The sequence below is a fragment of the Centroberyx gerrardi genome, unplaced genomic scaffold, assembly GCF_048128805.1.
Source record: "Centroberyx gerrardi isolate f3 unplaced genomic scaffold, fCenGer3.hap1.cur.20231027 Scaffold_580, whole genome shotgun sequence".
Classification (NCBI taxonomy): domain Eukaryota; kingdom Metazoa; phylum Chordata; class Actinopteri; order Beryciformes; family Berycidae; genus Centroberyx; species Centroberyx gerrardi.
In genome coordinates this window covers 5,001-16,743 of record NW_027605401.1, presented here as the reverse complement: position 1 = coordinate 16,743, position 11,743 = coordinate 5,001, and the positions used below count along the sequence as shown (strand labels likewise).

General features: G+C 49.3%; 1 protein-coding gene across 1 annotated transcript; it reads left to right on the top strand.

Annotated features, from left to right (window-relative positions):
- Window positions 1-142: 142 nt before the first annotated feature.
- LOC139924740 (uncharacterized) lies at window positions 143-9,538 on the top strand (the record flags this gene model as incomplete). Its single annotated transcript, XM_078282521.1, is given in 14 exon segments — window positions 143-378; window positions 380-439; window positions 543-1,208; window positions 1,210-1,889; window positions 2,643-2,736; window positions 2,738-3,073; window positions 4,607-4,738; window positions 5,144-5,887; window positions 6,108-6,245; window positions 6,432-6,584; window positions 6,695-6,835; window positions 6,987-7,052; window positions 7,465-7,539; window positions 7,884-9,538. Coding segments are annotated over 14 exon segments (3,749 nt in total), but the record flags the coding sequence as incomplete, so codon positions are not given.
- Window positions 9,539-11,743: the final 2,205 nt, after the last annotated feature.

The window sequence follows — 11,743 nt, the reverse complement described above, 5'->3', positions numbered from 1 at the left end:
AATGCACTATCTAATATAATAGGTAAATATTCAGAAAAGAATATGAAATACAGATGAAATAAATAATTAAAACAATAATAATAATAAAAAAGAAATAATATTAAAAAAGAATATTTTTTTTCTCTCTCTATTTCATTTCCAGGGGAGATCCAGTGTCTGAGAGGAGAGCTGGAGCGAGTGACGGCCAAGCAAGAGGAGGAGAGGGAGGAGAGAGAGAGGAGCGACAGGGAGAGAGAGGACCTGAGGGAGGAGACGCACAGGCTGAGGGAGGAGGAGCAGGAGCTGAGGAGGAGGACGAGCGAGGAGGAAGAGGAGAGGAGGCAGGAGAGAGAGAGCTGGCAGAGAGAGAGGGAGGCGCTGAGCGAGGAGCTGGGGGGCGAGAGACGGAGAGGTGGAGGCGCTGAGGAGCCGCATGGACGGACTGACGGAGGAGAAGGGAGGAGAGGGGGAGGGGAGGCGGAGAGACTGAGGGAGGAGGCGCAGAGGTGGAGGGAGAGAGCGGAGGAGGAGGAGAGTGAGAGGGAGAGGAGGGAGGAGGAAGAGCGGGAGAAGGAGGGAGAGGAGGAAGGAGGAGGCGAGGCAGAGGGGACGGAGAGGTCGAGGCGCTCTGCGACCAGATAGAGAGACTGGAGAGAGAGAGAGAGGAGCGGGAAGGAGAGGTGGAGCGACTGCGAAGTAAAGTGACGTCCGAACAGAGGAGGGCGGAGGAGAAGATCAGAGGAGCGGAGGAAGAGGTGAAGAGATGGAGGGAGCGGGTAGAGGAGGCGCAGAGAGAGAGGGAGGAGACGGCGGAGGAGCTGAGAACGACAGAATCAGAGATGGACGGACTGAAAGAACGAATATTGGCGCTGGAGAACAAGAGCAAAGAGGAACGACAAGAAAAGGAGAGACTGCGCAGTAAGGAGCAGGAGCGGCGGGCGGAGGAGAAGAGGAGTAAGAGGGAGGTGGCGGAGGCGAGGGAGCGACTGAAGGCGAGGCTGGAGGAGAGGGACGGAGAGGCGGAGCTGCTGAAGGTGAAGATGAGCGTGGCGGAGGAGGAGAGGGAGGAGATGAGGAGGGAGGTGGAGAAGCGGGAGAGGGAGTCTGGAGAGGCAGATGAGCGCCGTGCGGGAGAGCGAGGAGGAGGCGGAGCGGCTGAGGGAGCGGCTGCGCCTGGCGGAGGAGAGGGAGGAGCAGGGGAGGAGGGAGCGAGAGGAGGCGAACGACAAACTGAGGGAGAAGGAGCAGAGGGAGCAGCGGCTGGCGGCGCTGCTGAGGGAGACCCAGGCTCTGCTGGAGAGAGAGAGGAGAGAGGGAGGAGAGAAAGACGAGCGGCTCTCCTCCCAGGGCCGGGGAGCTGCTCCGGGCCCGGGCCGAGAGCGAGGGAGCGAGGAGGAGCGCCAGAGAGAGAGGGAGGAGGCCCGCCGCGGCTGGAGGAGGAGGCCAAGGAGTGGAGGGAGAAGGGCGGAGCGGCGGGCGGGTGAGTCCGCCAAAACTCACCCAGCTGCTGAGGAGAGAGAGGAGGAGGCGAAGGAGCTGAGAGCCACGCTGGAGGAGAGAGAGGAAGAGGAGGAGAGAGAGAGGGAGGAGCTGAGGAGGGCCGAGGAGGAGAGGAGGAGGAGGGTGGACGAGAAACTGAAAGACACGGAGGAGGAGAAGAAGAGGTTGGAAGACAAACTGACGGAGATGGAGGAAGAGAGGGAGGGAGAGGAGGAGGCGCTGACGAGAGCCAGGGAGGAGAAGAGGAGGTTGGAAGATGAACTGATGGAGATGGAAAAGGGATTGGATGGACAGAAGGAGGTGCTGAGGAGGTTGGAAGACAAACTAAAGGAGATGGGAGAGGAGAGGGAGGGAGAGAGGGAGGCGCTGAGGAGCGTCAGGGAGGAGAGGAGGAGGATGGAAGACAAATTAAGGGAGAGGAGGGAGAGAGGGAGGTGCTGAGGAGGACAGAGGAGAAGAGGAGGAGGTTGGAAGATGAACTAAAGATGATGGAGGAGCAGAGGGAGGGAGAGAAGGAGGCGCTGACGAGAGCCAGGAGGAGAAGAGGAGGTTGGAAGATGAACTGATAGAGATGGAGAAGGAATTGGATGGACAGAAGGAGGTGCTGAGGAGGTTGGAAGACAAACCTGAAGGAGATGGAGGAGGAGAGGGAGGGAGAGAGGGAGGCGCTGAGGAGAGCCAGGGAGGAGAAGAGGAGGTTGGAAGACAAATGGAAAGAAATGGAAAAGGAGGCAGATGGGCAGAGGGAGGTGCTGAGGAGAGTCAGGGAGGTGAGGGAGGGACAGAAGGAGGCGCTATGGAGGACAGAGGAGGAGAAGAGGAGACTAGAAGACAAACTAAAGGAAACAGAGGAGGAGAGAGAGGTGCTGAGGAGCGTCAGGGAGGAGAAGAGGAGGTTGGAAGATGAACTGATAGAGATGGGAAAAGGAATTGGATGGACAGAAGGAGATGCTGAGGAGGTTGGAAGACAAACTAAAGGAGGTGGGGGAGGAGAGGAGAGGGAGAGAGGGAGGTGCTGAGGAGCGTCAGGGAGGAGAGGAGGAGGATGGAAGACAAACTGAGCGAGGCGGAAGAGGAGCAAGGGAGGCTGCGGAGCAGACTGGTGGAGGTGGAGAGAGGGACAGCGCCTCCTGGTGGAGGAGCGAGGGAGGACCAGAGTGAAGGAGCTGGAGGAAGGAGAAGGCCGGCCTGACGGTGGAGCTGAGGAGGACGGAGAGGGAGGCGTCATCTCTCAGAGAGGAGGTGCAGAGGGAGCGGGAGGCAGAGGGAGGAGGCGCAGGAGGAGCTGAGGAGGCGGGGAAGGGAGGTGACGACCCTCAGAGAGGAGGTACAGAGGGAGGCGTCGGCCCTCAGAGAGGAGGTACAGAGGGGAGCGGAAGGAGGCGTCGGCCCTCAAGAGAGGAGGTGCAGAGGGAGCAGAAGGAGGCGTCGGCCCCTCAGAGAGGAGGTGCAGAGGGAGCAGAAGGAGGCGTCGGCCCTCAGAGAGGAGGTGCAGAGGGAGCAGAAGGAGGCGTCGGCCCTCAGAGAGGAGGTGCAGAGGGAGCGGGGGCAGAGGGAGGAGGCGCAGCAGAGTGTGGAGGTGCTGCGGGGCCAGGTAGGATCAAACCCCTCACTGCTCAGAAGCTTTTATTTATTGACTTTATTGAATCTTTATTTAACCAGTCAGTCAGCTGAGAAGCAGATGAAGGCATGTTGATGCTGTAGAAGCTCTGCTGCTGGAGGTCAGAGGTCAGAGGTCAGAGAGGGTTCAGGATGATGTCATCAGCATACAGACGATATGAGAGTTTCCAGCAGCCATGAGCCAACTTTATTATGTAAATCTTGAAGTTTCACATTTCACTGTTATATACCAAACATCTAGACTATGGAAACCAGGATACTGCTACTGCTACTACTACTAATACTAATACTAATACTAATACTGCTAACTGCTGCTACTACTAATACTAATACTAATACTGCTACTGCTACTAATACTAATACTAATACTAATAAGTGCTACTGCTACTACTACTAATACTAATACTAATACTAATAACTGCTACTGCTGCTACTACTAATACTGATTACTAATACTAATACTAATACTAATACTATTACTATACTAATACTAATACTATTACTGCTACTGCCTACTACTACTAATACTAAATACTAATACTACTATTACTATACTGCTACTGCTGCTATCTAACTAATACTAATACTAATACTATTACTGCTACTGCTGCTACTACTAATACTAATACTAATACTAATACTAATACTAATACTATACTGCTACTGCTGCTTACTACTAATACTAATACTAATCTATTACTGCTACTGCTGCTACTACTAATACTAATACTAATACTATTACTGCTACTGCTGCTACTTCACTAATACTAATACTAATACTAATACTATTACTAATACTAATACTAATACTATTACTGCTACTGCTGCTACTACTAATACTAATACTAATACTATTACTAATACTAATACTAATACTGCTACTGCTGCTACTACTAATACTAATACTAATACTAATACTATTACTGCTACTGCTGCTACTACTAATACTAATACTAATACTATTACTGCTACTGCTGCTACTACTAATACTAATACTAATACTATTACTGCTACTGCTGCTACTACTAATACTAATACTGCTACTACTACTAATACTAATACTGATACTAATACTATTACTGCTACTGCTGCTACTACTAATACTAATACTAATACTAATACTGCTAGTACTACTAATACTAATACTATTACTGCTACTGCTGCTACTACTAATACTAATACTAATACTGCTACTACTACTAATACTAATACTAATACTGCTACTACTACTAATACGAATACTAATACTAATACTAATACTGCTACTACTACTAATACTAATACTAATACTAATACTAATACTAATACTAATACTGCTACTACTACTAATACTAATACTAATACTAATACTGCTACTACTACTACTACTAATACTAATACTAATACTAGTACTACTACTACTACTGCTACTACTACCACTACTGCTGTTACTACTGCCGCTATTAGTACTACTACTACTACTACTACTACTAATAATACCTGTAGTAATAAAGCCCCGCCCCTCCAGGTGTCAGAGCTGGCTCGGGGCCGGGAGCGGGGGAGGCAGCAGGTGAAGCAGAAGGAGGAGGAGCAGCAGAAGATGAGGGAGGGTCTGCGGGACGCTCTGGAGGAGATGAACACCCTGAAGCTCCTGCTGCAGGTAGACGCACGGCAACCGCCACGGCAACCGTCACGGCAACTCTGATGGGCAACGTTGCACAAGGAGTTTGTTGCTTTAGCCTGAAAGGAGCTGATTTCTAAAACTCTGTGTGTCTCTGGAGAGAAATCAGTACCTGAAGCTGAGTATTCATCATCTCAGTAATCTAGAGGATCAGTCTGTAACGTGTCTGTTGCTCAGAGGGCTTCAGCTCCCTGCTGCCCTTTAAACATCACATCTCGTGAATAGATGTTTGGCCCTGTTGCTTACTATGTTGCCCGTTGCTAGGATTGTTGTCAGTCTACGTTGCCTGTAAGGTTGCCCTAGGTTGCCCCACTGCTCGGTTGATGTGTTGCTCTGTTCTGACCAGCTGTGAGAACTGAGAGGTTTTACCAATCTGACACACAGGAGAGCCACGCAGAGGGGGAGCGTCTGAGGAGCGTCCTGAAGGAGAGGAAGGAGGAGGTGGAGAGGAGCAGGGAGGAGAACCTGAGGACCGCCAGGGGGGAGGAGAGGAGAGAGAGGGAGAGGCTGGAGGAGGAGAGGAGAGAGAGGGAGGAGGAGAGAGGAGAGCTGGAGGAGCTGCGAGCCAGAGCCAAGGCTTTAGAAAAGAGGAGGAGAGAGATGTTGAAGGAGACGGAGGAGGCGCGAAGGGAGAAGGAGAAGGCAGAGGAGGAGAGGAGGGAGGCCGAGGAGCAGTGGAGGAGTCGGGCGGAGGAGAGAGAGAAGGAGGCGAAGAGGAGAGAGGAGGAGGTGGAAGAAAAACTCAAAACGACATCAAGGGAAATCCAAAGGCTAAAGGACAGAAAAGAGGAGACGGAGAGAGAGTGGAGGTCCAGGATGGAGGAGAGAGAGAGGGAGCTGGAGGAGGTGAAGAGGGAGGTGCAGAGAGAGAGGGAGGAGGCGGAGGAGGTGAGGGCCGAGCTGAGCCGGGTCAGAGCCGCGGCGGCCATGTTGGAGGAGCAGAGAGCCCAGATCTCCTCCACAGCCGCAGAGAAGACGAGGGAAGCCGACGGACTGAGAGAGAGGGAGAGAGAGAGGGAGGAGGAGGAGGAGGTGAAGGAGAGAGAGGAGACGGACGGACAGAGACGGAGGAGAGTCCAAGAGACGAACGACAAGAACAGGAAGAAAGGAAGAGGAGGAGGAAACGAGGTGTGTTGGGGGAATAGTCTCTTTCTATTTGGTTCCTTTCTTTCATTCTTTCTGTTTCTCTTCCTTTCTTCTTTTCTGTCTTTTTCTTTGTCTCTTTATCTCCTTCTTTCCGCAGCAGCCGCAGAACAAGCACTCTGTGACAGGCTTCATATCAGGAAGCAGTCAGGGATGGAAATGTGCAGGAGGCCGTCATTCAGTCCTGTCTTTCTTATCTTCTGAGCAGGAGCAGCAGGAGGAGGAGGAGGAGGAGGAGGAGGATCAGCAGGAGGATCAGATCTGGTCTCTGAAGGAGCGCGTCTCCTCTCTGCTGCAGGACAGACAGCAGACCAGCAGGCTGCTGAAGCAGAGAGAGGCAGAGGTGAAAACTCTTGATGTTTTTATCTGTTTTTACTTGGAACTAAACAGTTGTTACTGAGCTCTACTGGCAGCAACAGTAACAAGCAGCATCCTGTCTGTAATTCATGATTTGCTCTAATAATAATAATGATGGTCTTTATAGCAGGAGTAGTGGTGTTATATTGTTAATAGTGTTCTTCTTCTTCAGGTGTACTCTCTGAGCCAGAGGAGCGAGGAGCTGGAGAAGGACAGAGATCGCGTGCGATTGGCTCTGGAGCGGACTGAGGCTGCTCTGATTGGCTACAGGGAGAGAGCCCACCAACAGGAGCAGGCCGGGGGGGCGGGGCTTAACCCGGCTCAGGTTAGAGTGGCTCTTCAGTTTCACTCTCTCAGAAGCTTCATTTTCAGAAAACATTTTTATAGATTTGATTTTGTGTGTCTGTGTGTGTGTGTGTGTGTGTGTGTGTGCAGGACAGGCTGGCAGGCCTGCAGCGGACGGTGGCTGAACTGGAGGTTGAGGAGAAGCGGCTGAACAGGAGAAACTGTCAGCTGGAGAAACACAACAACAGACTGAAGACTGACAGGAACAGACTGAGGGACGTCCTGAGACAGGTGGAGGCACAATGCTCATCACATTTTTATTTCAATTGTTACGCTTGTTTATCACATTATGTTGAATTTTTTTATTAAACTTAATGTGGTTCAGATTGTTAATCAGATGAACTGTGTGTGTGTGTGTGTGTGTGTGTGTGTGTGTGTGCAGGTGGAGCAGGAGAGAGCGCGGCTCCGGCAGCAGCTCTCTCAGTCTGAGTCCAGCAGCAGATCTCAGGTCAGTCACTGCAGAGTGAGGAGACTCATCAGACCAGATCAGATCAGATCAGATCAGATCAGACCAGATCAGACCAGATCAGACCAGATCAGATCAGATCAGACCAGATCAGATCAGATCAGACCAGATCAGATGGTTCTGAACAGAGTGATCAGACTCTGAAGGTCCAGTCGTTTTCCAGGAGAAATGAACTCTGTAGACAGAATCCTCACGTTCCATCAGACAGCCTCAGTTTCACCTCATGCAACAAAATACCCAGAATGCATCAAGTTACTTTTAGGTTTTGCTAAGCTGTTGTTGACAGCGCTGTACGCTCCAGAAAGAGTGTTAAGATTAATGTTGTGTTAATGTGTTAATGTGTCATGTTAATATGAATGTGTTGATGCTGATGTTGATGCTTCCTGTCCTGCAGCAGTCTGCAGACTTCAGAGAAGCAGACAGAGAAGAAGAAGGACTGAGAAGCAGAATCAGAGAACTGGAGGAACAGGTGAGATACTGAACACAGCTTCCTGCTAGGAAACGAGTGGTAGTGAGGAGGAAAGGAAAGGAGGAGAGCTAGGGAGGAGTTTCAGGATGCAGCCCAGGTTAGATAGACTAGGAGGGAAGGAGAGAGGGAAGGAGAGAGGGAAGGAGAGAGGGAAGGAGAGAGGGAAGAAGGGATACCATCGGGATTTAAGAAGTTTAACATGTCAGATAAACATCAGTGATGTCACCTTCTCTCCTCCTCTCCTCTCCTCCTCTCCTCTCCTCTCCTCTTCTCCTCTCTCCTCTCCTTCTCTCCTCCTCTCCTCCTCTCCTCCTCCTCTCTCCTCTCCTCCTCTTCTCTCTCAGGTTCATCATCTTCGTCTCTCTCTGGCTCTGGACCAGCAGGAGAGGGCGGAGTTTATCGAGCGCTCCTCTAAGAACAGCCAATCGCTGCTCTCTCTGCGGCAGGACCTCACCGATTCGCTGGCCGCCGTCACCCGGCAGCCAATCCCGTCGGTCCTGGAGTCGGAGACGCAGCGATTGGACAGGAGCCTGAGGGAGGAGGAGCTTAGGATGTCCCTTGGCCAATCGTAACGCCCGGGAACCAAAACATTTTCGCTGTTAACCAAAACCTGAAGACGTTAATGGACAATCTGCTGTGTAGTGTTGGATTGTGGGAAGGGCCTTTGTTAGCCAATCAGCTGTCAGAGTCATGTCACATGGGAATCACCTTCAGAACGGCTTGATTTTCATATTTACCGACTTTCCCCGTCACCTGAACGCAGCGTCACTGTTCTGTCTGAATCAGGCTCAAACCAGGAAGAAAAGATTCGGTCAGCGGTTGCCGACGGTTACGAGGGACGAGCCGCCATGTTGGAGGAGTGACAACAGCTTTTCCTTCTTCTGTGGTGGAATCTGAATGTTTCCACCGAAGAAGAAGGAGTTGTAATGCACTATGAAAGCAAAAAATCAGAATTCTAAAAGCTTCATGTTATGGTTAGTTCAAAAGAAGAATAACATGAAACATCTGTGATGTCACATTCATGTTTGGTTTTAATATTTTCTTTTGAACTGGTTTTACTTTCTACATTTTTTGCTTAAACATTTTCTTCTTCATTGAAGCATCAAACAGCAGCTTCTGTCTAATCTGCTGTCGCTCCTCCAGCACTGCAGACACACTCAGGCTCAGAGGTCAGGGGTCAGAGGTCAGGGGTCAGGCTGAGGCTCAGTGTGTCCTTCCTGTTAGTGAAGCCTCACTTCCTGTTTACTGTGAAGCTTTTAAATGTAACTTTTAAACGACAGTCGCTGCTTCCTGTCGGAGTCACTTTGATCCTCGATCAGCAGCTCTGACAGGCAGGTGGAAGTTTCTCCTGCAGACCTGCAGACCTGTAGACCTGCAGACCTGTAGACCTGTAGACCTGCAGACCTGCAGACCTGTAGACCTGTAGACCTGCAGACCTGTAGACCTGCACCTGTAGACCTGTAGACCTGTAGACCTGTAGACCTGCAGACCTGTAGACCTGCAGACCTGTAGACCTGTAGACCTGTAGACCTGCAGACCTGTAGACCTGCACCTGTAGACCTGTAGACCTGCAGACCTGCAGACCTGTAGACCTGTAGACCTGCAGACCTGTAGACCTGCAGCTGTAGACCTGCAGACCTGCACCTGTAGACCTGCAGACGTGCAGACCTGTAGAGCTGTAGACCTGTAGACCTGTAGACCTGTAGACCTGTAGACCTGCAGACCTGCAGACCTGCAGCCTCACAGTTCACAACAAACCTGTTTTAGAACCAAAGAGTGTTCCATGGTCTGCAGAGATTCAGATGCTGGTCTGTGTTCTGGTCTGGAGTGTCTCCAGCCTCCCGTCTGCCTCCTGTCTGATGGAAACTCTTCATGTGAAGTTTGGATGAGTTTCTGCCGCTTTATTTATTCTTTTTTATACATATTTATGTTGTATTTCAGTTGGTTTTATGGTTGAAGCTGGTCAGGTCCTGTTGAAGTTCAATAAAATCAAATATTTTTCAAATCAAGTATTTGTTTTTTATTTTTACAATCAATTATTTTTTAATATCAAATATTTGTACTGTTTCTTCTCACTTATGCTGCCACCAGGTGTCTCTCATGAGTCAGAATACTCTCTCTCTCTCTCTCTCTCTCTCTCTGTTTCTCTCTCTCTCTCTCTCTGTGTCTCTGTGTGTCTCTCTCTCTCCTTGTCTCTCTCTCTCTCTCTCTCTGTCTCTGTGTCTCTCTCTCTGTGTCTCTCTCTCTCTCTCTCTGTTTCTCTCTCTCTCCCTCTCTCTCTCTGTTTCTCTCTCCCTCTCTCTCGCTCTTGCTCTCTCTCACACCCTGTCTATCTCTCTCACCCTGTCTGTCTCTCTCTCTGTCTCTCTCTCTGTTTCTCTCGCCCCTCTCTCTCGCTCTCTCTCTCTCTCTCTCTCTGTGTGTCTCTCTCTCCCTCTGTCTCTCTCTGTGTGTCTCTCTGTTTCTCTCTCTCTCTCTCTCTGTGTCTCTCTCTCTGTGTCTCTCTCTCTCTCTCTCTGTGTCTCTCTCTCTGTGTTTGTGTTTCTCTCTCTCTCTCTCTCTCTCTCTCTCTCTCTCTCTGGGTGGGAGGAGGAAGCTCTGTCAAGGCAGCCACAGTTAGCCAGAATACGACCAGAAGTATGGCAAATTCGCCTTCAAAATAAAAGCACAACATTTGTCACATTTGGAGAGAAAAATAGCAAGGTTATTCACGGATCCTTAAAACAAATGATCTAAATTTAAAGCCTTAAAAGTATTAAAATGTCTCAGATCCAGTTATTAGAGTCCGGATAGGTTTCAGGGTCAGCAGTTCAATCTGCATCCTGTCTGCCTTACTGAACTCAGCTGGACTTATGTCACTAAACGTTGAATTTCCTGCTGTCCTTTTCTTATTCTGCACATTTATGGTTTCACTGCTTTCATCAGTTGTTCAGTCAGAAACAGGCTGATTTGGCAGCTTTGTTTCTTTAGTTTGGTTTGTAAATTGACCAGAAATGTAATTTCAAGCAGCATTAAACAAAGTCTTGGAGAGTCTTGGATTTGGCTCTCTGAAACCTGCAGATACTCTGAAGAAAACAAAACATGTCGATATATTCATTAGATTCTGTATAGAGTCAAACTGTGGTTGTGAAGTAGATTTTTTTTTTGTGGCGTAATATGAGTGTTATTTTGAAGGTCTGGACCGGAAGTCGCGTGTGTCATTATATGTGGCTTGACAGCAGCATCAGCCCGGTCGTCGCTGCAGAAAAGCGACCGCAGCTTCAATTCTGCAGATTTCAGACCGAGAAGAACAGAAACACTGGATCCGGTTTACAGCCTTTATTTAAAGACTGAGCCGAGCCGAGCCGAGCCGAACCGAACCAGGCCAGACAGACAGACAGACAGACAGACAGACAGACAGACAGACAGGCAGGCCGGGTCAGACAGACTGTCTGTCTCCCCGCTTCATCCTGGACTCAGTTCCTCCCTGCAGACCCGCCTGGATTCACCGAGACGCTTCATTTTCACCGGTATGGAATATTCTATTTGATCCAATTCTACCGTTTCTATCAGGTCTCTCCTCCCAAAGATCAGATCAGATCAGATCAGATCAGATCAGATCAGGTCAGATCAGATCAGATGTATGGAGACTAAACAGATGATGTTGAAATATAGCCTGTAAAGCCAGATGATGTCAGAGCTGCATGTCGGTGCTTCAGATGAATTCCAGGTTGACTGATCTTCAGTCCGGATGCTCCGCCACTCCCTGACGGAAACCTGCAGGAATCCTCCAGCGGGTTCTAGATATGACAGCAGAGACAAACTGCTCAGTAATATGTGTTATAATGATAAAATATATAACCAGGTGGTTCTGCAGGCCTACTGACTCTCATAGGCTGCTGTGGGACTGTTATAGTGACACTGAAGAGCATCATAATATATACAGTAGGCTATAAGGTCATTAAATCATTGAACTACAGACTCACTATAGAGTAGTATATACAGCGAATACCGAATACTACAGCCGTGTTATAGTGATGCTATAGGAGGTAAAACACCAAGTACAGTGAGGTCACTATACTTTCACTGGAGTGACGATATCCGTCTCTCCCGATACGATTCGATAGATGAGGTTCGGTATTCAATACATCAGGATCCGATGTGATCAATAAAAGTTCAGTGACAACAAAGTCTGACTGTGCAGAATTCTGTTTATTTCTGAGAC